This window comes from Mustela nivalis (genome assembly GCF_964662115.1).
Source record: "Mustela nivalis genome assembly, chromosome: 10".
Classification (NCBI taxonomy): Eukaryota; Metazoa; Chordata; class Mammalia; order Carnivora; family Mustelidae; genus Mustela; species Mustela nivalis.
The window spans coordinates 51,470,621-51,497,646 of NC_139029.1; the positions used below are offsets into that span (position 1 = coordinate 51,470,621).

A 27,026-nucleotide genomic window follows, 5' to 3' on the forward strand; every position below is an offset into this window, starting at 1 on the left:
GTAATAATCTTCTCCAAGATGAACATCCGTCAGGTTCTGTTTTAAAACAGACTTCACTTTTTTTCTTTTTTATCGTGTTCTTAGAAGAAGGAGTTACAATACCTGAGACCTATGTTTGGTTATACTTTCTAACATCCTTATTAAATATTCAGATATTCTTAAATGATACTAAACAGAATCGTCATATGGGTTGAGTAGCACAGGAAGAGACAATTGCTCAGCAAGGTTAGGTTATGCAGAGTCATGTTGGTGACACCTGACTTGAAATAGAGGACACTCTCCTCTTGTCATAGATATACCCTTACCCAAAGTAAAGCCTGTTCAGACTTCATGTCTAGCTATTGATTCCATTAAAGCTACTGTGTCCTCTTTGTTAATGATCGCAGGCGATTGTGCCAGCTGCTTTTGGTTCTAAGCATTCATAATTCTTCCTACAACTGAGCGTTTCTTGAGCACCGTCCTTGTGCGGGGCACTAACCAAGACCCCACAGCAGAGGAGCATAGTAGGCGGGACCTGCCATCATGGCATTTAGGATATGGTGGTGATCCTTTCCGGGCAGCGAGGATTGTCTTTGGTTTCTATGATTTACCTCCAGACTTTAAGAACTGTGTTTTTATCCTATGACTTCCTACATTCAAAGGGTCTGACTGAAGAACATGGCAAAGCCTTGGGTCTCTTTTCTTGTTCATTTGGTTGGATTCTTTCCTGAGACCTTGTCCGATCCATGGTGGCTTTCTTCTGATTGATCCCGCTGCTGCTTTGGGATGAGAAACAATTTTAATGTAGTAGGCAACCCTGGCTGTGTTTATTCACTCTGTGATTTTGGAGACTGACTAGATTTTAACAGGGGCCGTATGGAAAACATGTGTATACAGAGATATTTGAACACACCCTAGAAATACTTGGTTCAGAGATCAAAACACAGATCGAGCATACATTTTTTGTGTGTCCCAGTGAGCTTGGCGTTGGTCTAAGGCGGGTATAGCTTGCTTTCTGAGCTTACTCCAGGAAGAGCAAATGCCCCATAAACACTTGCAGTCTAGGACCCTGGGAGCCCCCGTGGAGAGGGTGAAAAGTGAGAGGTAGCACTGAGGAGGAAGGAACTGACTCTATCTTAGGGGTGAGATAGGCAGCTCTTAGGAAGGCTTCCTGGAGAAGGTGACACCAAGAGCTAAATTTTGAAAGAGAATAAACGCACCTTATAGATGCAGGGAACATTGTATGCAAAAGGTGTAGAGGTTTTAAACAACAGCAGATAATTGGACAGCCCTAGAGCTTGAAAATATGATCATATACAACGTCAGAAAAGGGGGTGAGGGCAAAAGTTAATAAACATGTTGCAAAATTCAAAAGGAGGGCATTGAATAAACATCAAAGTTAATATTAGATATGAGTTAGAAGAAGTTTAAAATGTAAGACTTCGAGCTGGAAGAAATAACTTATTTTTTAACTTTCTAACCAACATTTTAAAATTAACTAGACTTTTGTTTGTTTTTTGTTTGTTTTGCTTTGTTTTTAAGTGGGATCTCCATCCAACGTGGGGCTTGAACTCATGACCTTGAGATCAAGAGGCAGTGTGCTTACTTATGATCTCTGTCTGTCAAATAAATTTAAAAAAAAAAAAAAAAAAAGGCAGTGCGCTACTGACTGAGCCACCCAGGCAAATTAAATTAAGTAGATTAAGTAGATTAAACCCGTAAATTAAGTAGATTTTTTAATATCATAAATTTAGACCTACTTTAGTTATTAAATTAGGATTTCTCTCTATTTGGGCGTGTCTCATACACTTAGAGATACGCTTAACCCATTTGCTGTTGCCACTGAATTAGAAGTCTAGTCTGTGGCCAAACCACCCTGAACGCGCCCGATCTCGTCTGATCTTGGAAGCTAAACAGGGTCAGGCCTGGTTCATACTTGGATGGGAGAAGTCTATAAAGTAAGGCACCAGGATGAAACTATCTCCTACTTTTAGATGGTAGGGGAGCTTGCTTCCCTAATTCATAAAACCAGTATCTCGGGAATTGGATGAATTACGAATATTCACCCATAGCATCTGAGGCATCCTTTGCTAGTTGAAGTATGAAGCAATTACTGGGCATTTAGTACACACAAAGCAGCATACCGAGAACGCAGTAATGTGGTGGGAAAATCATGGACTTGTAACTCTTACTTGAACATCGTTAATGTAGTTTATTAACTGTATAGTCTTGAGCAAGCATACTTAACCTTTTTTGGATTCTTTCTCCTCATCTGTAAAATAGTGCATATGGCATAGGTTTGCGAGGATCGGCTGACAAATGCAGAACTCTTAGTGGAATCCTGAAACACAGTAGGTGGTCAGATGGTAGTTACAGGTTATTACCAATGTTGTATATACATACAAACACATACTGACAAGGGCATAGATGTCAGAACTTAGAATTTCATTAGTAAATGGCTGAGAAACTTGAAGGGTCATTTTAATAAATAAAGATCATCCTGTTCATCCCTCACTAAGTACACCTGAGGAAACTATAGCTAAACAAAATTCCCCAGCTTCCATTCAACTTTACCCAATAATACAAAACAATGATCTAAAACTCTGTTAATTGTCCCATCACTAGTAAGAGAAACACAGATTTTGGAAAGATGAAAAAATTGATTAGGGTAAGGAGAAGCGTTAGATGTGACAAAGTGCCGGGAATTTTATCTTTTTTACACTGTCCTTATAAAAGTGATACATGAGATTACTGTAAAACATTCAAGCCATATGGGAAAATGTGAGGAAAAGCAACTGGTCACCTGAAACCCCACTAGCCAGAATGAATCAGGGTTAACAGTTGAAAACCATCATTCTAGATGCTGCACATACGCACCTAGAAGTGTGTAAGGATGGCACCATACTTTGTGTACTTTCATTAAAAGTATTTAACTTTACTCAAAAAAAATTTTTTTAAAGATTTATTTATTTATTTATTTGACAGAGAGAGATCACAAGTAGGCAGAGAGGCAGACAGAGAGAGAGGAAGGGAAGCAGACTCCCTGCTGAGCAGAGAGCCCGACGTGGGACTCGATCCCAGGACCCTGAGATCATGACCCGAGCTGAAGGCAGTGGCCTAACCCGCTGAGCCACCCAGGCGCCCCTAACTTTACTCAAAATTTTAATAGTAGCAAAGCTAAAGTGAACCTGGAGGAATTCTTACTGAATGTGAGATAAATCTTTCTTCATCACCAGGGATGTTAATTCTTGCAGAGACTCTTGAAGATTAGGAAAGCCATTAAGAGATTGACATACTTGTTTTTTTTATTTCACATTTCAGATTGAGACAGAGAGATACTGTCTTTCTGCAGTGAACAGTAAGAGGATTAATAGACTTATACTTCCTCCCACCTCTTCTCCCCTCCCTCTGTCTCAATTTTCATTGGTTTTTGTTGCAAAAATTTATTTTTTATTTTTTTTTTATAAAGATTTTTATTTATTTATTTGATAGACAAAGATCACAAGTAGACAGAGAGGCAGGCAGAGAGAGAGGGGGAAGCAGGCTCCCTGCTGAGCAGAGAGCCCGATGTGGGGCTCGATCCCAGGACCCTGAGATCATGACCCGAGCCGAAGGCAGAGGCTTAAACCACTGAGCCACCCAGGCGCCCTGTTGCAAAAATTTATTAAAAAATTTCTGCTGTACCTTGAATTTCCTAGTTTGTTTGTTTGTCCTACATCTAAAAGATGTAGGGCTCTGATTTTCTTACCCATTGCCATGTCTCTGTTCCTTTTATTTTGATTAATCTTTTGGTTATATCTCTGAATAAATAAGAAACCATCAAATTATACACTTTAAGTGATCGAATTGTTCTGCATGTGAATTGCATCTGAATTTAACCATGGCTTTTCCCTTCATCATTACGTTGGCTGGGTTTTTTGTTTTTTGTTTTTTGTTTTTTTTTTAAAGATAGGGTTTTTTGTTTTGTTTTGTTTTTTAGATTTTATTTATATATTTGACAGAGAGATCACAAGTAGGCAGAGAGCGGGCGGGGGTCGGAGAGGGAAGCAGGCTCCTCGCTGAACAGAGAGCCCAATGCAGGGCTCGATACCAGGACCCTGAGATCATGACCTGAGCCGAAGGCAGAGGCTTTAACCCACTGAGCCACCCAGGTGCCCCTTGGCTGGGTTTTGTTGGATGTTTTCTTCCCTCCTAGCAGAGGGCTCAGAGGTATGGTGTTCCCTGAGTTCTCATGTTTGAAAATGTCTGCTCATCAGTCCGCAGTTCAGCCAGCGTCATACTCCCCGGGTGGTCCTTGTGCCCTTTGGAACTTTGTAGCCATTGTTCCATCTTCTTCAGGCCTGGGTTATTGCTCTGGAAAGCCCTAAGGCCTGTCTGACTTTTTTGAAGATGATTTTTTTTTCTGTATAGACTTCCTGAGAAATTAGAGTAAATAGACTATTTACTGGAGTAAATAGACTGCCTCCCTGTTGTCTTCTGTCCTCCCCCCTGTAGGTAGTGTGTCCTTTTGATCTCCAGATCTTGCCTTTGAAGGAGCTGGGCCTGTATGACATCTTTTTCATCCTTTTGTTCAATTTTTCTATTTCAAGGATGCCAGTTCTATCGGATGTTATATTGAATAGTCCTTGTCTTTACTTTATCATATTTCATTTAAAATTTTCACACTTTTGTGTTTCCTTTTGTCTTCATATATGTTCAGACCTCTTTTCTTTCTCGAGGGAAGGGGAGAGCAGAACTGTGTTTCTATCCCATAGCCACTTGAGAATTTCTTTACTTTTTTATACGCTGTGTGTGCTGATGATGCAGGACCTTCGCACTTACTGTTCCCTCTACTTGCCGTGCTATACCTCTACACTCTCCTGGGGATCGCTTCATTAGATCTCTACACCCATATCCTCTCCTCTCTGGGTCCTAGCTGTACCGTCCTAACTGCCTGTTTCATTTGTTCTTCATACCTTAAAATGTGACTTACGGATTTACCTGTGTATTTGATATTTTGTACCTTCCTATACCTACAAGTGTGTTTGACACGTAGAAAAAGCTTATAAATACATGTCTGATGATAGAGGTGTCTCACCTGCAGCCTGTAGCTGAGCCATGTCAGGGATACTGGGCTTCTCTTCTTTTATTTGGGATAAAAACATGGGCCTCTGATGGAGTCATTTGCAAATTCCTTTTATCTCAACTGAGATACAGTGGGACCCATTTTCCCCTAATTTATTTATATGGAAACTTAGGTTCAAAGAAAAAGTAAACAGGAGGGGCCTTTCAGCAAAAGATTTACAGTGAACTGCACCTTCCAGCATCTTCCTTTACTGGGAAAGGGTTCCATGGTTCTAGTATATTTTGTTTAAGAACAGAGATGATAAGCCACAAGTTTCATCTATATCCTTAAACAGGAAAAATCATTACGTGGATACCAGAGAATCTCAAAACCACTTGATTTCCCCAAGAATCCCTACCTAATAGGAATTCATTTTCTATTTTCCTAAGCCACTTTGAAAATCCCAGTTTATGATTTAAAACCAAATTTTCTGTAGTATCTATCTTCTATCAGTGGATCCCTCAGTAGTGATGATAGCATATCTAAGTTTTTAAATCATTGACTGCTCCTTGGGAGCAGGACCTGCTTATTGTCGATCTAGGATAAACTCTAGGATATGTAATAGAAGAGTTCCAGGTGTCCCTAGAAGATCTCAGTAAGGAGGAAGTAGGTCCCAAGCTTTCAGTTCAGCAGGAACTGTGGAACTCACCCAGTGATACAATGTAGCTTCATTTCTCTTTGCCAGCATCTGGAGCCCAGCTGTGTCTTATTCTTTTTACCATCTGTTAATAAAAACCGGATGAAGTGGAATATGGAGGTCTTGGATACACGTACAAATAAATATTGTGCCAAAAGATAAGGTAATTATAAGATGTAAGCCAGGAAAGGCCCTCATAAAACAGGTTTTGACGGTGATTAACTTTAAGTTGCTACTGAGGCTTCTAGCCAGTGGTATAAATAGTTTGAACACCTCTGGGTTAGGGAAGACTGTGGAAGAATAACTGCCCGCTTTCATCTTTAATCATTCAGTGATTAATTGTGATGGACAGTGACTTGCATATTTGTAACTTGGTTCTTGCTTTCCCACCAGCTAGGAAGAGATGTATGGTCAGAAGCAACCATGTTGGCCCCAGGTCCTAATAGACGTAGGAAGGGGGCCTGGTGTTGTGTGGCCTTTTCACAAACTGCCAATCCCAGGCGGAATTTGGAAGTTGCCCTTCAAAACTGCCCTTTTATTTTCATCACACGGAGAGGGCTTGCTTTTCTGCCTGGGAATGTGGTGGTGGACTCTGGCTCTGCGCCCTTCCTCTGGAGGAAAGGCACTCCAAATTAGAAAAACAGAAGTGTCCTAGTTCCCTCTTCCCTTGTTGCTGTGGCACCTCCTGCTTCGGTTGCCCTCCCTTAGGTTCTTGGCATGGCTCAGAGGAGTAGGTGCCAAGGCCCAGTGGCCAGCACTGCTGGAAACATACCATGTCAGGGATTTAACGACATCTTCCTGCATATGGTGAATCTTTTTGGTGGGGGGAGTGTCTAAAAAATAACCTCTAGGCACTCTAATTAGTGATGTATAACACGAATTTGGGGAGAAATTTAACTATATAAAATTTCAACTTTCTACATGGATTGGCTATTTGATTCATCAGGACATAGCAACCTTTCTAGGCCAGATTAAGAGACAAGGGTGGGGGGTGGATAGCTTAGTCTGGAAGCTCGAAGTAGGTTTTCTATACTCCTGGAGAGAAACCGTATGATAAGCAGCGTCATGTGTAGTTAAAGGGAGGAACACAAACTCTGTGCTTAAGTGGGTTCTTTATTTTACTTTACTGATTGGATTTTCTGGTTTCCTCAACAATTAATGGAATCTTAGGTTCACTTGGATTGGGTTATCTAAGGAAGCTGGAATTCTGCTTTAGTCATTTAGAAAACATGTCTTTGAGGATTACTTTTAGTAAAAATAAAAGCATACCAAAAATTTATTGCTGCTCTCTCTAAATTGAAGAATTATTCTTGCTGCCACCTGTTGACAGAATTTGGGTGTGCATCTAGTCCACTTGGTCAGTAATCCCTGCCCACCAGGAACACCATATCCGCATGGGAATCCGACTGTGTCCTGGGGCACATCAGGAATAAGCACAGCCCCAGCCCTCAGGGAGCTTGAAAAAAAAAATTTTTTTTTTAAAGATTTTATTTATTTAACAGAGAGAGACACAGCGAGAGGGGGAACACAAGCAGGGGGTAGTGGGAGAGGGAGAAGCAGGCTTCCTGCAGAGCAGGGAGCCCGACATGGGGCTGGATCCCAGGACCCTGGGATCATGACCTGAGCCAAAGGCAAACGATTAACAGCTGAGCCATTCAGTCATCCGGGGTGCTCGAAGTTTTTAATAGGGGCTATTAAGCAAGTGTGTTTAAAGATGAATACACACCCACAGCTAGAATGGCAGATTCTCTTGGGTCCACCAATGCAGCCATAGCTTATCTAGTCCAAATCACTTCGAATGTACTTAATGTATGTCATCTAAGTACTTTCATGTTGAGAATGTCTATTCTTATTTAGATGCAGATTTTCGGAGCACCTGGGTAGCTCAGTTGGATAAGCATCCGACTCTTGATTTCAACTCAGGTCATGCATGATCTCAGGTTGTGAGATGGAGCCCCATGTTCGCTCTCTGTCTCCATCTGCCCCTCGTCCCCGCCAGCCCAGGACATGCGCACATGCTTTCTCTCTCTCTCTCTCAAAAAACAAAGCAAAAAACAGATTTTCTATTAAAATATTTCCATGGATCATGCTTTAAGTTCCATATCTACTAATTATTTGTTTCTTTTCAAATCCCGGTATCCTGGCAATTTGAGTACCAAGGAATTGAATCTCATACCCTGAGTAGATCTTTAGAAGAGAAGGCGGATCAGTGTTAACCAGATGTTAACTAAATGTATAAAAGAGGAACATACCCATATTTTCCCTCACCAGAGTCAAAATGAACATCTCATGCCCTGATACAGGGATATTCTTGGTTGATAATCAGTGGCCAGGGTGATGGAGAGCCCCTCTCCAGGACCTGTGATCCCCCAGGCCTGGGACTCTGCATCCCAGACTTCAGTGAGAGCCCCAGCCCATTGCCAGGGCCCTCTTGTGAGGCCTTTGTGATACCTTCAGAGACTAGGATGCCACACCTGCCCTGGAAAGACACTGTCTGAAGCTCGTCATTTCTTTTTTTTTTTTTTTAAGATTTTATTTATTTATTTGTCAGAGACAGAGGGAGAGAGAATGAGCGAGCCCAGGCAGACAGAGAGGCAGGCAGAGGCAGAGGGAGAAGCAGGCTCCCTGCCGAGCAAGGAACCCGATGTGGGACTCGATCCCAGGACCCTGGGATCATGACCTGAGCCGAAGGCAGCTGCTTAACCAACTGAGCCACCCAGGCGTCCCATGAAGCTCGTCATTTCTAACTGTGCCTTTTATGTCTGTGATCCTTGGTTATTAAGGGAAAGGTACGTCATCCCTCGGCGTCCTTTTTTCTTCTTTATCTTCTTTTCTTTTTCTATTACTGATTCCCCTCTTCCTTCCCTCTCATTCTTCACTTTTCCACCGTACCCTCTGGACTCCTTTCCTTACAGCCTTCTCCACCGTCCCCCTACACTTCCTCTGACTCCTGGCAGATACTCTCTCTACTTCTGCCTTAAAGAAAACTCGGGTCTCTCCTTGGAGAGGAGGAGGAGACTTACTCTCCGATGTGAACGCAGCATGTTGGGTCATGGTGGTGCTACCAGTCTGTCTCCCCACTGGTCCTTTCTCTTTATCCTTTGTGTCTTTCTTGTTACTAAACTTGCTGTCTGTCTTCTTAACCTCCGGTCCCGCGTTGCCTCATTTTCCCCCAGTGTTGGCTTTTGGCTCCATTTGCCAGTGCTCCCCCCAGCATGCCAGCCACTCTGCTGGGGTTTATATATACTAATTTGCTCATTCCTCACAACTTTCTGAATTGGACATGACTGTGCTCATTTTAAGGTACAGAGAGGTGGGTAACCAGGGTCACAGCGTCAGAAAGTGGCATTAACTGCGGGGAAAACCCAGCCAGTTTGTCTTTGGAGTCTCTGTTCCTCTCTGCTAAGCTAGTTTTTCCCTGGTGTGCTTCAAGTCAGTGCAACCTAGATGCCCATCAGTTGGCAGTGGGTTAAATGATGGTATATGGCCAGCCGTGGGGTACTCTGCAGTTCTCAGGGAGAGTGAGAGCAAGGTATATATGGTGTAGGAAGAACCCTCCAAGATACATCAGAAGAAAGAAGTCAGGTGCCGCACATTTGTTTTGTGTATGTGTGGAGAGAATCCAGTGTGGTTGTGCCTGGGGCACCAGGCCATGCAGCATTTTGATTTCTCAATCTGCCTCGTATACAGACCACTGCCGTTTCTCTTAAGCTGTGGTTTTCTGTGTGGAGGGAAGACAGCATTGAGTGGTACATGGTGTGGGATTCTGGGAGTCAGCTCTGCCCTTGGTTCTAATCTAGGTTCCTCGTTCTTCTGTGTGTGGTTTTGCGCAAGTCATTGAACCTCTCTGAGCCTCAGTTTTTATAACTTTAGAATGGGAATGATACCCATGTGCTGGAATTGTTGTGACTTTTCAGAGACTAGTTATTTATTCATTCAACAAATATTTATTCAGTATCCCTGTGTGCCAGGCACTGTTCAAGGCACTAAGGATATAGTTCGAAACAACTATAAAAGTTCTTCCCTCATTTAGCTAATGTTATGGTGGGACTAGAAACACTTGCAGAATAAATCATATCCAGCAAATGATGCTGAAATCTAGAAAGAGAAAAAGAGAAACTGAGGGGAGGGGACTAGGGGTGCCCTGGGTGCGGTAGGGGTGCCCTGGGTGCGGTGGGGGCGCAGTTCAACAGGTTGGTTCACCGACGCGACGCGTCGTGAGCCAAGACTTGCGGGAGCCGAGGGCGAATGTAGATACCTGAAGCAGGGGTGGGTCACACCAAGGGTCCATAAACTGAGCGTTTAAGGTGGGGATGGACCTGCAGGTGCGAGAACAGCAAGGATGTCAGTGTGGCCGGCACAGAGTGATGGAAGGGGACGTGAGGGAGACGTGATAGGACCGAGAGTTGGCCTTCTAGGGGCGCCTGGGTGGCTCAGTGGGTTAAAGCCTCTGCCTTTGGCTCCAGTCATGATCCCGGGGTCCTGGGATCGAGCCCCTCTTCGGGCTCTTTGCTCGACAGGGATCCTGCTTCCTCCTCTCTCTCTCTCTCTCTGCCTGCTTGTGATTTCTCTCTCTGTCCAATAAATAAATAAAAATCTTAAAAAAAAAGAAAAAAGAGTAGGCCTTCTAGGTGCACAGTTTGGGCTCTTCTTGGGAATGAAGTTGTTCCAGCACGTCAGGGGTGCAGGGCAGCTAGAAGCTGGGTGGTGAGGGTGCTATCTGGATGCTTTGATCTTTCGGTTGAGGCAAGGTGTGTGGGGGGACATTGAGGATCCTGTAGTAATCCTTTTTTATACTCGTGGAGGAGGAGCATTGTAGAGTGGGCACTGTCAAGACCCGAGACCTGAGTCGTGTTCTGCCGCTGTCCCCACCCCACACCCTCTGCCACCCCCATCCCCCCACCCCCCACCCCCTCTACTCCCCCTACCCCACCGGCATGCAGGCTCCCTGGTCAGTTACACCGCGGGTGGTGTGTGTTCCTGCTGCACACACCTCACAGGCTTGGTGTGAAGAAATGTCTGTACATGCCTGTAAACAGTAGACTACAACACAGAGCTGCATTTGTGCCGTTGCTGTTGGGACGTGGCCTGAGAAGCCATGAGTCCACGTTCTTCCCAAGCAGGGTGGCCTTGTCTGGGAATGTTTCCCAAAAGGAGGTGCTCTCTTGGTGGGAAAGACAGCACACGGCTGTCCCCTTTCCTAACTTGGATTCTGTGTAACAGTTAATATAGCCTGCGTGTGGGTTAGTTGCTGAGAACTTTCCTCTGGCTGCTGCCTCAGGATACACTTGGACTGTCAGCTGCTTAAGGCTGAGCCTTTGTACCAGATTGGCCAGTCTGTTTACCTTGAACTCTGATGAAAGCTTACCATGATAAGGTATTGAACTGGATCAGGAAAGTCCAGCTTCCGGTGCTTTCCTGTTAAACAGGAGTAGGTGATGACGGGGGCAGTCAGGAGAGTGGGAAACTTGTGGCAGAAGCTGGCCTGGATCAAGCTTCCTTTTGAGTGGGGTAGGGACCAGAATGTGCGGGCTGTGTGGCTCATCACTGGAAGGGCTGAGGTGTCCTTGTGTGGCAGAGAGCCCAGAGCACCAAAAACTCCCTAAACCAGCAAATTAAATAGAGGCAAGTCGTGCTTGTGCACAAGCACAGGGCAGCAGTGCTGTCTTGTGACATGGGGCTCCCAGGAGTGCTCTAGCAAGAGCGACAGCTGCCATTTATTGAGTGCTCACTATGTGCCTAACACTTTATATCTCAAAGATCTTATAAAGATTGCCTCTTTTAATCCTCAAAACAGTCCCATGCAGTAGGCATTACCTTCTGTTATGGGCTGAGTTGTGCCCCCCTAAGTTCATCTGTTCCAGTCCTAACTCTTAGTACCTCATAATTCAGCTCTTTTTTGGAGGTAGGGTCACTAAAGAGGTGATTAAGTTAAATAAGGTCTTGAGGGTGGGCACCAGTGTAATATGAGTACTGTAGTGTCCTTATAAGAAGAGGATTTGGATACAGACACCCACAGAGGAAGAGCCCTGTGGAAGACACAGGGAGAAGGCAGCCATCTGCAAGCCAAGGAGAGAGGCCTCAGAGGAGACCACCTGTCCTGACACCTCAATCTCAGACTTCTGGTCTCCAGGACTATGAGAAAACAAATTTCTGTTGTTGAAGCCATCTGTTCAGTGAGAAAACTAAGGACCAGAGAGAGATTACAAAGTCTTGTGGAAGTTCATGCTGTCAGGGCTGGGCAGAGCTGGGATTGATGTCTGCTTCCAGAGCTTGTGCCCATAACTAACATGTTCCACTGAGCCCTGAGTTTCCTGGCTTACACCGTGGCTTCTCCTCACTTCTGGAAATGCACCTGGTGCCCAGATCTTTGACTAGGCTACTGTTCTCACTGTTTTCCTGTACTTTTTTTGCCTGCCAAACCACTCTCTGTAGAGGTAAGATCTAGGCTAGGAATGGCATAAACAGGTGGCTTGAGATAGGTAGGGGCTTAGTGAATCTAGAAGCCTTTGGGAATTTTCTTCCCAATTCTCTTGCCATGAAACCGAGGTCAAGAAGACTCTCGTCAAAGTGGTTTGGACCTGCTTAGAAGTGCTGTTAGACCTTCCCCCAAATGGGGTAGGTACACGTAGTTAATTAATACTGCACTTGCGGTGTTGCTGTCACTGGGAAGTTTGGCCAGAGTCACCTGGATAACTTTCAGAAAAATACCTAATTCCTGCTCCTAGATGTTCCCTTATAGGAAGAATGGTACAAAATCTGGGCAGTAATAAGCTCTCCCCATCCCACCCCAAGTCTTCTCTGATAATGTTGATGTGTGCCATCAGAGGGAGAACCTTGAAGTTGAGGAATGACTTATTCCTCTTGTTAGTACTTCTAAACCATTAAAATAGTTGCATTTCAACAACATTAACGTCTTAAACCATAACTCTCCCATTTTTGCTTTCATTGTAGGCTTCTGTGTTTTCCTTCGTCTTTCAACTTAAACCTGTTTTGAGGATGGGAGGATATGATGAGAGCCACTGTCTTAAAAGAAGACCTCTAAGCCACCAGAATTAATGATTCTCTGGTCGTTAGCAGGTCTGAATGTGAGCCCTAACTAAGGTAGACACCACCTGACATTTTTGAAACAGGTTCCTTCTGAGTTCAGCTTTTTTCATACAGTTGCATTTTCCACCCATTCCTCCAGAGGGCGCCAGAGTTCAGAAACAATTGTGGGGCTCTTGGGCCAACTGGACTACGAAAGTCCAGGAAAGACCAGGAAACTTTAGCCATAAGGATTTGAGTTTTTATTTGTTGGAGGAACTGTCATGTTCTTGTTCAGAGCTTCCTGTTCTTTCCTAGTGCTTTATTCACCTTTCAGCCTCTATCCAAAGGATAAAGAACAGTGTTTTCTTGTCAGGATAGTGGCCCTAGAACCCAAGTCCAGGGTCTGAGGCCGGGAACTTGGGTCTTTAGAGGAGTGAACCCTTAAATTCTTTTGCACACTTATCAGTGTTGACTGCATCTTCAAAACAGGGATTTGTGTGAATTATATGCACATACGATTTTATTAATATATACCTTATAAAATGTACCATCCAAAATGGAAGCTAAAAAGAATGAACAAAACAATGCAGCATAGGTTCTCTTCTTTCTGTACTCAGAGTTACTTTGGAAGCCACTGCTTTTGAAACAGTTTTTCTTTAAAAAGGGATTTGGAGGGAAGAACATAGAGATTGATCTTGGGGTGGTTTTGGCCACAGTATCTAACTCAAGTTGTTAATTTGAAGCCTTCAGGAGGAGTTGGTTATACAGGGAAAAGGCAGGACATGACAGTCAGTGAGAGTTCCTTCTGTGGAAGGCTCACTGCCCTCTTTGCTGGGATTCTATATAGAATGTGCGAGGCACAGTACCTGAGGATGACAGAGGGGGTAACGTGTATCTTAAATCCCATTTCAGGAAGCTCGTCTTCTGGAGCAGACTGTGGTGTACAGTGCAAGGGAAGGTGGGCTACCCTTGACTAATAGACTTAGCAGAGGTCCCGGACTTGCCAACAAACTTCTCTACAGCATCTCCAGTCTGACCTACAGTGAGCTGTTGGGAGGGAGATGGAGAAAAGGACCTGGTTAAGGGTGTCCAGTATTCAGTAAGGAATTTGGTGGAAAAAATAAAGGAGGCAGGCATGGTTTTATCTGGACTCTTCTGAAACTCCTTGCCCATCACCCAGCCTAAGTTGCCATAGATTGAATTGAGTCCTGAGGTCCTACCTGGGGCTAAATCTTGCTCCTTGGTGACCCAGGTAGTAGGACTTTGTTACCTAACTGGTAGCTATCATGTATTTGAAGCTCCAGGATACACCTAGGTGCTGTGAAGCCCTGATTCTAAAATTGTTTTTGAACTTAATAGTTGCTTAATAAATTAATGTACAAGCAGTCAAGCCATTCCATAGTAGAAAAAATTGACATGCTGGGTTTACAGGGCTTAACAGGGACCTATATTTCACAGAATTAAATTCAGAATTTAAAATAAGGCAACTGTCAAATAAATATGGCCACCAAATGGAAGACTAGAAGACAGCTACCCTAGTATTACACATAAATGTTTGCCCACTGCCTGCCAGGCATTGCTGTCTTCCAGGGCTGAGGCTAAGTGTGTGTAGTGTACTTAATCTGAGGTAAAGTTTGACCTTTCACTTCCCTAAATGTCAGGTAGTCATAACTTGACCTGACAAGTTATGTTGAGATTTGGAAAATATCTAGTCAGCAGTTCTTTACTTAAGGTATTTTTCCTTCCATTCTGAATGTACTATATGCTTAGTTAAAAATAATTAGAAGAGCAGAAAGGAATCAGCCATCTTGCCACTGCAGAGAAACCACCATGAATATGCTTCCTGCATCATTTCCCAATGTGTGGTGTGGGTGCCTTTTTTGTGAAGAGGATGCTTAGCCAGAGAGTCACTATGGGAGGAAAGAGACAGTACAGGTGGGTGGGTGACTTGGCACAAGAGGCAGCATCTGGGCTGCGAGATTGGAAATGCCTCTTTCTCTGTTGAAGCCAGTCCCAATGTGATGAAGGCTAAATGAAGGCAAAGCCCACTGACATCCTGAACAGCGCCCCCCACCCCGGGTGGGACAAGCGTGACATTCTTCCAGGAATCTCCCAACTGTCTTAATGTTAATACCTTGCCAGAGGGGGAAACAACCTTAACTTGACAATGGCAAGGCTGTCTTGCAGGTGTCATATAGGTCAGTCCTCTTTTTAGTATATGAAAGTTCTTTTGAAACCTCCCGTTTTCCTTACTTCCCCCAGTCCCTGAGTATATAATCAGCACTCCTCTCACTACTCCTCAAGGTCCTGATGCAGCACCTCGTTCTGTCCACGGGTGCTGTCCCTGTGCTTTAATAAGCCACCATTCTGCACCAAAGACGTGTCAAGAATTCATTCTTGGTTGTCCGTTGTGGACCTCACCCCACCTGTATTCCAAAACCACATCAATTGCGTGATGGGTCACAAGAGGTCGGCATAGAATAATGTGAAAGCAGTTTTGGAGGGAGCAAAATGGAGTCTCTCATGTCAGGCAACCTGTGTCAAGCAATGACCCAAGCAAGCAGTTAAGGTACCACAGCTTGGAGATACTGCCAGGACCAATGTCAGCTGACACCCAGAACTGATAATGAGTAGAGCCCGGAGAAGGTCTGCAGAGACCCCAAACCCATAAAATCCCTTTTAAAAGGGAAGGATTTGGGCAGCGAACTATCAGACTCTTCAAGCATGACTCCTCTATGTCTGACCACTTTAAAAAGGCAACTGCTGGGGTGCCTGGGTGGCTCAGTGGGTTAAATCCTCTGCCTTCGGCTCAGATCATGGTCTTCTGGTGTTACCTGTCATGTTGGAGTAACCCTTTTGCCTAGTGGGAACGTGTGAGTACCTTGGTTAGGCCCAGGAGAGCCAGTGAACTGAGATCTTGCCCTGCAAGGTAACCTTTCCCTCACCTCTGTTTAAACTTGCCTTTTCTTTCCCTGTCGTGACAATCGAGTTGAAGCATGCCCTCGGTTTCGTTCTCACCATTCTTGTGTCTTTTAGGGAAGAGATGTAACTTAATCTATATCCCTTCTGTAATAATTCTGTGGGGGCCATTGGGTAATTTCCCTTATTGGAGAAATTAGAAAATAAGCTCCAAGGGAAGCCTAGAACAAACTCTGCGGTGAAAGCTGTGTTTCTTCACCTGCACCCCCCAATCCGGTGCAGAGCAATCCTTTTATCAAATAGAATAAGAGCAAATTACTAGAAAAATTAAAAGAAAAACACATTTAAGCATAAATTTTGGATTCACTAGGCTTAAAATTACTGTGAAATTGCTATAAAATTCCTAAGTGCATTTTCTCATTTTGCAGTTACTGTGCTAGATTGCAGACCACATGTTGAGTTTTGTAAGATGTAGGGAATGGATGAAAATAGAAGTTGAGGGGTAGCCTGAGAATAATATACTCATCAGCGGTTAAAGCTATAGAAGAACACAAATACAATTTTATTCCTTTGCTGCTTTAACAGAAGAGAGGAAATGGAGGTGATGTAACTTTCCTAAGGTTACGGGAGTAGTTAAGAACAAAGTGAGGACTAGTCTAGTGATTTTCAGTTTAGTGCACTCTGTACTTGGGTCACATGACTCCTTAATCTTTGCTTATACCAAAGGTCAAAGCTAAGCTATAAAGTAGCATATTTTCTTCTATTTTTAAATGTTTGGAGGTCGACATACATTCCTGATCAAAGCTGGTTTCTGGATGGTGTATGTGTAGATTCGATTATTTTGTCAACTGAAAATGCACCATTGACTCCTTGGAATTGGGAAATGTCTTGCATTTGATGTGTTTTGTTTCTGGCATTTAGGTTTTCCTAGGACCTTAGTTCAGGCTGAAGCCCTGGACAAAATCTGCGAGCTGGACCTAGTGATCACTTTGAACATTCCATTTGAAACACTCAAAGATCGTCTCAGCCGACGTTGGATCCACCCCGCTAGTGGAAGGGTATATAACCTGGACTTCAATCCACCCCATGTACACGTAAGAATATACAAAGCATTTTTACGGGCTGACGAGAAAGAGGCGAAACATTTCAGTTGTAAAGTGTAGGAAGGATATGAATAGATTATTCGAAAAAGCAAATCTGCATGGCCGAAAGTGTTTGAACTTTCTCGTTCACTAGTGGTCAAGGAATGCAAATTAGATTTATAACACCTGTTGCTGGTGGGACCTAGAAAAAATGGCACCCTCATCTTTATTAGGCATATAAAGTATTAATAATGTTTTTAAAAAACAACCTTGCAATATACAGTAACATCTTCAAATATACATACTTGATTCAACCCACCACTGGGAGTATAGGTTATGGAAATGAAGGCACCAGCAGGTAAGGTCAAGGACACAATGATGCTTATTTCAGTGTTGGTTTTGAAGAAGAGATCTGAAAACAAATGAATATTATTTATAGGGGATGACTAAATAATCTAGAGATTATGTACATCTTGCAATATTACATACTGAGTAAAAAGAATGACTATGTGCTATACCGTTTGACCTGCAGAAATACTTCCTCTGGGTCCTGTTGAAAATGAAAAGCAAATAGCACAGTGATTCCATTTTTGTAAAACAGTGACCCCCCTCTACACATTATCTGTATGCGTGTGTATATGTACTCTCTAGTTTCATAAGAGCAGGGATAAATGGTGAGGGTTGGGACTGTAATAAAGACTTGGGGTCAGAGTGGATGGGGTCATGGGAGTGTTGGTAGTGCGGGTTTAAAGGGACTGGGAGGATGAGAGGAATAAACAGGTCCAAAAGTAACACGTGTTTACATGAAATAAACATATGTAAAGGTATATGTTTAAAGAACCTTTTTAAAGTAACACACTCATTTAAAGAATTATTCTTTCTGGTAAAGACATGAATTAGTTCAGTGGGATTCTTCCCTCCCGTTACTGGGTGTTAGGTAGAATTATTTGTAGCCATCCAGATGTGGAAGGGGTGACAGTTGCATCTTACTGGGTTAATGTGTATGGGATAGGTAGGTCTGCATATAGATAGAGTCAATAATTACTACAGAAAACCAACTTCAAGAGAGTAAGGACACCTTCCCAGCTCCTGAGTGCCATGGTTTTGGTGACATTCCAGTGAGTCTTGCTCCTTTGGGCAAAGCACTAGTTGCCATTTGAAGTCTTCTTTTTAAAGGTAATGAATACTTTTGGAATTTCTTTCTTAGGTCTCTTCCTCCTTTCCCTTTCAAGAAGCTAGTACAGGGTAAGAAATGGATGGAGAGGAGAAGAGGGTTCTGGAATATGCCTTGACGTTCCACAAGAAGTGCTTCACATTTTAGCCCTGCCTAGACCTGCTGAAGCAGAGATTCTCATAAAGTCAGAGAACCTTTAACACTGAGTTGCTTTCCAAAGACTGGAATACCTAAAAGAACACCCACAGTTAAGAGTGCTCCCTCCAAAGACAGGTGAAAATGCTAGTCTGGCCACCTCTCCCAGCCACTGTGGCCAAGCTGTCCCAGAAGGAGAGATGCTGTCACCCTAGCACCATTCTGTTCTTTGTAGAAGCAGTGGTTGTATTTATGGGTGCTCTGCGGTCCTGGAAATGACTCTTCTGAGCTTTGCAGCTCTGAGTTAAATAAAGGAGAAGAGAATAAAGGAGATATACAGCTGTCTCCCGCCCCCATCTTGCCTGTTGAGTCAGGGTAACAAGCATGGAATACACGTGATGATTACAGGGCTCACCAATAACTCATAAGTGCAGGTTATGGACCCAAGGCCCTGAGCTGTAATGGAATTTTAGTGCATTTCAGATTTATAGCTGCTTTCTGATTATCCAGTTGAGTTGCCTGAGCCTTTTGGTTCTGTTCTAGCCTGCCGTTTGACAGATTATTCCTTGTGACTCTCTCCCTGGAGGGTAATAGCCATGGATGTGGGAGACACTCACGTGTCCATGTTGTTACTTGTAAGTATAGGTATGTTTCTTGGGGAGGTTTAAAATAAATCAGAAATCAGGTTTTCTAAATTGCAGTTTTTTTAGTTCTCAGAAAATTTTGCCTGATTGTTACAGGTAGAGACACCATGCCCATTTTAATCTATCTCTAAGTAAGTCATTATGCAATCTAGGAAAATAATCGGAGTCAGATTAATCTCAGGAAAGAATTTGAAAGTTAGCAGAGGCAAGACTGAGATACCTTCTGCCAGATCAGTGTCCTCCTAAGTAAACCAGTTGGTTCTTGAGACATTGTCTTTTTTTTTTTAAGATCTTATTTACTTTAAAGAGAGAGGAAGCAGGGCGCCTGGGTGGCTCAGTGGGTTAAGCCTCTGCCTTTGGCTCAGGTCATGATCTCAGGGTCCTGGGATCAAGCCCCGCATCGGGCTCTCTGTTCAGTGGGAGCCTGCTTCCCCCTCTCTCTCTGCCTGCCTCTCTGCCTACTTATGATCTCTCTCTCTCTCTCTGTCAAATAAATAAATAAAATCTTTAAAAAAAAGAGAGAGAGAGCATATAAGCAGGAGTAGGGGCAGAGGGAGAGAGATCTCAAGCAGACATCATGCTGAACATGGGGTTCAAACTATGGGGGGGCTCAATCTTATGACCCTAAAACCATGACCTGAGCCGAAATCAAGAGTTGGATGCTTAACCAGCGGAGCCACCTGGGTGTCCCTCGACGTTTTATTTTCCGTATTAACAGTTCAAACTTTAGAAAGCAAGGCGGTTTTAGAAATGTTTAGAGGGCCAGAGTGACGTTGTCTAAAGGTGGTTTGTGGTTGAGGGAGGCAGCATGGAGTTCCAAACTGTAAACTGAAAGTATCATTTTTCAGTGGCACTGAAATGTGTTTGGAAAGATCTGAGAATTTAATAAAGATTCCATGTCAGCTCTCGCGAAGTAAGGTTAACGTGACTATTAAGAGTGTTGACCTCTTTCCAATTACTTTCACTGTTAACCGTTGCCACTCAGGCCTGATTCATCATGCAGTGGGAGTCCAAAAGTAAGTACACGGATTTTGGCACAGGAAGGTTTTTAATCTTTGGAATGGCTCAGGTGTTGGCCATATTAACTGGTTTCTCTGGTATTTATAGGGAGTTGATGACATCACGGGCGAACCGTTAGTCCAGCAGGAGGACGATAAACCTGAAGCTGTGGCGGCCAGGCTAAGACAGTACAAGGATGTGGCAAAGCCAGTCATTGAATTATACAAGTGAGTGTGCTTCACCATTTTCCCGGCAGACGCTCAGTCAGAACCACGTGGCGCTCAGTGGGAAGGACCTGGGGCTGAGGCGGGGTTGTGTGTCTTTCACCTAGACAAAACCCTAAAGGCCCAGTTCCTCCCTGGGTGTCTAGAGGAAATGCTGGGGTGGCACGTGGCAGATATAGCCCAGTTCTTTTATGCTGAAATTCTTATAATACAAGGACTGAAACCTGAACATCTCTGTCAGGTTGTAAAATTACGTCTGGGATTATTTTCCTTTTCCTTTTCAAGCAGCTGAAAGAGGGGTTTATGTTTTGACACTGCCACCTGTAAATATCTCAGTGGGACAGAGGATGAGAAGGGACCTTTTGCCTAGATACAGCTAGAGGGAACTTAACCCAAAAAAGCAACACTGTAAGCTGCAGATGGCAAAGTGAGATGGCTGCAGGGGCCAGGGAGCTGTTGGAAGTGAGTGTCAGACCTGGTGGGGGATGTGTTCATCGGGGCAGTTGAGTGACAGTGCCCGTGCCGCTCCAGTCACTTATCCCACAGGGGCACTCAGGCCCAGAGTGGCCAGTGAGTCCTGTTTTTCAAGAGAAGCAGAAATCTGGCTGTGAGTTGAGGGGTAGGGGGGAAATCCCAGTTTGTATCTTGGCAACAAATAACATTCTTAACAGCATGCATACTGAACAAAACCCATTTGCAGACTGCGTACAGGACAGCTGTCTGCAGCCACTACTGGACTCGGTTTTTGACCTTTTAGCTCCCAAATGATTTAGCAAGCCTTTAGATCAGAAGTTACGATCCTGTCATCATGATACGTCCTGTGTTTCACGCTCTGTTGTAAGTAATAAGGGTTTCCCAGTACCCAGGTTTGTCAGTGGTTTGTCTTTGGAAAAATGTATCCTGAGGCAGATTGGGGATTATCCATATAATGTTATTCTTTGATGCATATATTTTTAAAGATTTTACTTTTTTGAGAGAGTGTGTGTGCACAATCAGGGGGAGAAGCAGGCTCCTCAGTGAGCAGGGAACCCACTTCGGGGCTCGAGCCCAGGACTCCGGCATCATGACCCGAGCCGAGGGCAGATGTTGAACGACTGAGCCACCCAGGGGCCCCTCTTTGCTATGTTTTAAACAGGAGAAGAAGAGGAGGCATCACGGCACGCATGCCAGAACCGTAAAAGCTGTGGTTTTACTTAGGTACGCCGAGTGCGGAGGTTGGCACTTAGCGGTGGTTGATAGGCCACAAGGTCGTGCTGGCTTTATGCCCAGGATCTTCACCCGCCCTCCTGTCATGTCAGAGGAAGCCAAAAAAGGCCTTCGTGTGTTGGATTTTGTTTTTCAGGAGCCGAGGAGTACTTCACCAATTTTCTGGGACGGAGACTAACAAAATCTGGCCCTACGTTTACACGCTTTTCTCGAACAAGATCACGCCTATTCAGTCCAAAGAAGCATACTGAGCCTGCCAAGTGGAAGAACCAGGAAAATGTCGTCCGTTCAGTTGTGTGTGTAGTATCGGTGCTGTGTCCAAGGTAGAAGCTAATGGGGATAGCTCACAGGGTCTTTTCTAGTTTAAATGGTGAACTGAAATGAAAACGAATGAGTAGAAAGCGTTCCTGAAGCGGCTCCTCTATGCCTTTCTCGAGAAGGGTCACCAACACATGCGTACGATGCCTCTGCACGTCTCAAGCTTTTCCCAAGAAAACAAGCCCAGGCCAGGCTTCTGGCGGCATCTAACCCCAACCTCTAGCTGATTTCTGGCCCTCATGTTGTTGCCGTAGTAGCCTTTTTGCGCGTGACGGTGTTGGCCTCTGGTGCCCTCCGTCTCCCGAAGGCTGTTGAACCACAGCGCCAGGCTGCCTTGTCCCGAGATTTCTGGTATGTGCCCTTCCTGGTGACCGTGCGCTTGAAGCCAGTTGCTTTTTGTGGTTGCTTCTCTGGCCTTGAGTGATTGTCCATGATTTATTTTTCCTGTTAGGAGTGATAGTTTTTCTGCATCCATGCTCCATAGAATCTGTCCTTCGCAGACATCCCTGGAATGAAAGGATTTGGTTTCCACTCTTTTTATTAGACTGTATATCTTTTTTTAGCCTCTGTTTTCTCCCAAGGCTATGAAGCAATACAGACAGGTACTGCTTTGATCCCTCTCAGACCTGTTTCTAAGAGCTGAGAGCAAGGGGAGGCTGTCAGATCGCTTCCCACACCAGGAACTGGGCTCTGCCGAGGGCCTCCTTAACGCTGCTGGGCTGACTCTCATGGGTTGACACTGCCCTTTTTTCTTTTATTGTGAAAAAATAAAATCATCAGAGTCTTTGGGAGTCTTCAAAAAAAATGGGAGATGCTTACCTACATAAATGTTAAAGGATCATATCTTGTGTATAGAAGTAATAAGGCCACATGAAATTACTGCACTAAAAGAATAGTTTAGTTTTTTCATCAAGACAAAAAAACTGTATTTTGAAATGCTGCTAAATATTGATGCTGACAGTGTTTTTCTCCTGTGAGTGACCCAAGCATATTATAAATAGTTGGTAAAGGGAATGGAGCCTTTGGGTTGAGGAGAATGTTGCACTAGCTGGGCCTGGAGCTGAGTAGCACAGCTTTATGATTATGGGAAAACAAATTCTTAAAACTTTTTTTTTCTCTTCCAAAGATGCTTTCTGTGGGGTGGCCATTAAGTCTAGAAATAGAGATGATACAGTTTTGTCATTCTTTATAATGTACTATCAATAAACCGTTTATTGAAGATTTGCCCGGTTTCCAGACTTGGTGGCCACCTGTTGTAATTCTTGCTCTCCTCTGGGAAGAACAATGAAATTTATTCCTGTTGCCTTAAAAATAAATACCCCTCTTTGGGATTGTCCCTGAAGAAGGTCCTTTGCGATTCCTGGGAGTGACTTCTGTCTAAGTCTTCATACTGGAGGGAAAAAAACCTACCCGTTTCTGCACGCCACTTGTGTTGTACCATATTATTTATTTTCTGAAGACGTCCCAGTAGATCCCTAGTCAGTCCCTGGCACCCGTGTTCCGGATGGTAGTAACTGCATCTTCCGTCCAGATACTGCTCTTGCCGGTTCTTCTCCCTCTCTCCCTTCATGTGACTATTCTTTGACTGTCTTAGGGGATCAGGGTGAAAAGATACGGGTAAGGCTCAGGTGTCCTGGTGATCCAGGCATAGAAAAAACAAGTCTGAAATGAGGAAAATGGCACAACTAAGACTACTGTTGCCATGGAGACCCTTTGCACAAACTAGGGAAAGTAGAGAGTTAAGGTTATTAGGTGGACAGTTCAAGAAAAGAAGTGTGTGCCCTTCTAGAAGCAGACAGATCTTCACAACTCTACCTTTAGTTCCCTTTTGAACAGACTCCCTTTGGAGTTTTCGAGAGAAGTATGGGGAATGGCTGGTCCCTGGTGGCATGCTGTCATTCTCCATCCTTCCCTCCTCTCTGGCAAAATAGACAGTTGTGGGCAGCGTTGGAGCCTCTGGGTGTCTCAGTGCGTTTTCTGTTTCTGAGGTGGTCCAGCAGTTGAGGGTCCTGTACTTGGTGAGACCAAAAACAGACAAACACCTTTTTCCGTGATCTTTGAAAGATGATACTTATTTCGTGCTTAGTGGCCTGAAATGTCTATTTCTGATTTTCTTCAACCAGCTCTCTCGTTTTTCGTCCAATAATTTTGTAAAAAATTAAAATCTTCTTGCAGGTATTTGGACAAAAGCAAAAAGGACATCTTCTCTTGGTCTTCCTTCTATTGACACACACACGGTTCCTTCAGAGTTACACAAAAAGGAAGTAGTCGGGGTGTCTCTAAGATTCCTACCTGTCCTCAGTGATTCTAGTCAGCTATGGATTCATTTTGTTTTCCATTACCTGAACAGGCTTTCCCCTTAACTTAGAACTTGGAAACATTGCCATATTTAATAACTCTCTTAACACCAAGGCAGACATAAAATAAGTACCATTTACTGAAGGCCTTTTAGGTGCTAGGTGTAGTTCTAGGACCTTAGCAAACATCTCATTTAATCTTTCAAGCATCCTCTGAGATGGGCATGTTGCCATGTTTATAAACAAAGAAGGCAGGGGTCGGAGATGTGAAGCATCTTGGCTGGGCTTTTGCTGCCGATAACCAGTGCAGCCAGGACTCAACGTGCAGGCTTCCCCAGCTCTGCAGCCCGAGTTGGCTCCGGATGTTTACTCTGTCTTATCCCAACCAAGCCAGGGTGCTGAGCCTGCTTGATTCTGCTTGCATTTCCAAGTGGCCTCACACCGAAGCAGTTAACGTGCCGTTCCACTCTGTATGTGACTGATTCCTTTTTTTCCCCTTTGCTGAAGCCAAGGGAGCTGCTAGAGGAAGGTCCGAGGCCTTGATATTTTATAACTACTCGTTTATAAAGTGAACGGCTGTTGAAGAAGGCTTGGGTCCAGGCTAATCTGTGGAGGAGTCAGGTTCATGTCCCTCACCTACCATTTTGGTGTCCATGGAGGGGACCTTTACCCTTGAGCTCCCCTCCCCCCACCAGCTGTCGTGCTCTCTGTAGACCTGGGCTGCTGGCAGCTCTCCCGATGCTACTCCCTTTTCTTCCCTGTTACTGGAACAAGTCACTCCCTTATTCATACCCCGAATAAGGCTCTGAGGATAAACTGATCCTGCCTGAAATGCTGGCGGTGAACGGAATGTGATTGAGCCGCTGACATAGAGCCACCCCGGAGTTTTGCACCGTCTTCCCTATCTTGCATTCCACACCATCCTGATGCTGAGCGCCACATTCACACCTTTGCCTGCCATCTGCTGTGCTGGCTCTGGCATTAGCCAGGGGAGACGGCTTCCTGTCTTCCCTGCCATCCTCCAGCGGCCACACTCGAAAGAGCTCCAGCCCCAGCTGTGCCCCTCTTTGCTAGGGAAGGTAAGGAGAGAGTCATGGGTGAGGGGGATTCTTGGAAGAGGTACTGCCGTGGCTTCTTCCACCTCTTAAATTGTTGTTGAGACAGGATAGTTGTAGGATAGACAGGATAGAAGGGTGCCTGTGTGCAGTCTTAGATAGGATTGTAGAAAATTCGGCTCACTGTCAACTGATTTCAGTATTTCACTGTAGCTGTTGAGCTGACTAAACACCTTGCCAGCTTCTGCTGGGGTTGGCTTAAATCATAAAGACCACAAATTTCTGAATGTGTGAAGACATAGCTGTTCTTTGTAGTGACTGTTGAGTGGTACTTCCTGCTCAGTACATATATACATTGTCTAATTAAATTCTCAGCAATTACCCTACATGACAGATACCCCGATATCCTGCCTCCTTATGTAAAAACCGAAGTCATCCCATTTACTTAAACTTGTGTTTTTCATGTACCTATAGGGATGAATCAGGAAATTCAAAAGGGCCCTTTGTGTACCTTTTTCTCCTTTGAGCACCCAATTCTAAAATGGGTAAAACAGTGTTATTTGTCCCTGTAATCTTTGCCTTTGGCACCCTGGGTCCTGGTGGTAGTGGCACACTGTATATGCAGAGGGCACCCATCTCATTCGCGTTCTGCTGGGTTGCAGGATCTCGGGAGACATTCGTATCTACCTGGTGAATTTCACGTGTTACCTTTTATTTAAAAGACAGTATCTTTTTTTGCCAGAGATGTAGTTCATAAGGCCAAGTTGTGTTCTTGATATGAATTGCTTTCCTTTCAGTTCCCCTGCATTTTTAGTAACTATCTTATTCTTTGTAGTGTCTCAAAAGAAGAATCTAGCAGTGGAGACTTTTTTTTAAACAGGAGTGTGGTCTGATCCTAAGTTATCATCCCTTTCCGCCTATAACTGATCCAGTCTGGTTTCTAGATGAAAAGTGTGCAAGACCCAGATGTCGGGAAACCATGAAGCCACATTTCAGCTGTGAAGAGAGATCTGCTTCCTGCAGCTGTTGAGACGAACTCCCATAACAGTTGTTCCTACACGCCATTCCTTATCTTTTTTTCAACAAGTTGCACAAGTCTTGCCAAAAGAAATGCCATTATCTGTGTGCTTCAGGGAATCCCCCCAGTTGGCTCCGTGTGTGTGTGGGTCTGTGTGTGGGGGAGGGAGAGGTAGGGAGAGAGGGAGATGGCAAACACCTCCAAAAGGAGGAGAACCCTGGGATGGCATGGGTGTGCGTTCCTTCATGGCAATCATCAGGCTATTCCAGGAAACAGCGTCATTCTGTGGACAAAAGGTTTCCTCTTTAAAACCACCGAGGAGCATTGCACCTTGAGATTCTCCCTGGGGTTGGTGTGTGTCTAATTCCATTTCATAAAACCTTTCTTCGTTTTGAAACTGGCTGTAAAGTCGGAAATGTACTAAATAAAAAACTGTTTTGTATTTAATTTAGAGAAGAGTAAAGGGAAGAAAAATAAACCTCAGTGCTTATGTAAACTTCAAGGTGTTAGGGCTCAGAGGGCTTTTCTAGTTTTATGAGAATTTGTACTACTGATTTTTATATATTCCTGTTTCTGAGATGAACAGATGTCTGGGGAAATTGTTGCATTACAATGGCGTTTCACTGTGACTCCTCTGAAGCTCCTATCTGTTCTCTAAGCCAATGACAACATGTCGCTTCGGTTTACCGTCCTGTGAAAAGTCCGCTCCAGTTTCCCAGAAGTTGTGTGTTTACGATGAGTCACTGCATCTCCTCAGTGCGAAAGCTGTCAGCCCTCCTGATTTGGGTGTATGCGCTTAATTCAAAGTTTCTAGACCTGTAGTCTAATCTGTACATGCTTTCCTAACTGTTAAATTGTGTTATTGACTATTTTGATTATCTTGCTTGAAGATTGATTCCTCCTTTTTAATTTGAGAGAAATAAAGTTTTTTTCCTGCTTCTAACTAGTGAATTTAATATTTGTGTAGCTTTTTACACTTGAGAGTATACGTCTTCAGAGATCTTCTTTATGCCATTCTGCAACCACTTCATCATCAACGGTGTTACCTCCATTTGGCAGATGAGGAGAATAGAGAACACCATGTCGCCTGGCTGCGGTGACAGTTGGTGGCAGAGCAAGATGATGACCGTAACCCGAGACCCCACGTAACCTGAGACCCCACTCTAGTTTTCTTTATTGCAACACCACGTTGCCTCACTTCAGAGA

The 27,026-nt window shown here is 44.1% G+C and overlaps 1 protein-coding gene and 1 long non-coding RNA gene across 9 annotated transcripts in view; one reads left to right on the plus strand and one right to left on the minus strand.

Annotated features, from left to right (window-relative positions):
* AK4 (adenylate kinase 4) overlaps positions 1–26,763 on the plus strand; it is a gene marked incomplete at its 3' end in the record, with an annotated part of 69,921 nt that extends 43,158 nt beyond the window's left edge. For 7 of the 8 annotated variants that reach the window (XM_082687861.1, XM_082687862.1, XM_082687865.1 and 4 more), the window contains 3 exons: positions 16,590–16,762; positions 19,811–19,929; positions 21,269–26,763. In XM_082687861.1, coding sequence (XP_082543987.1) covers positions 16,590–16,762; positions 19,811–19,929; positions 21,269–21,383 — 407 coding nt within the window. Of the gene's footprint in view, positions 1–16,589; positions 16,763–19,810; positions 19,934–21,268 lie in introns of those variants that run through there. The other variant, XM_082687860.1, reaches the window with a different exon arrangement.
* The window catches only part of LOC309842896, a 47,492-nt gene continuing 30,406 nt past the window's right edge, over positions 9,941–27,026 (minus strand). The window contains exons 5-6 of the long non-coding RNA XR_014299839.1: positions 13,616–13,796; positions 9,941–10,039 (exon numbers count right to left, since the gene is read on the minus strand). This is a non-coding gene — a long non-coding RNA (uncharacterized lncRNA). The remainder of the gene's footprint in view (positions 10,040–13,615; positions 13,797–27,026) is intronic.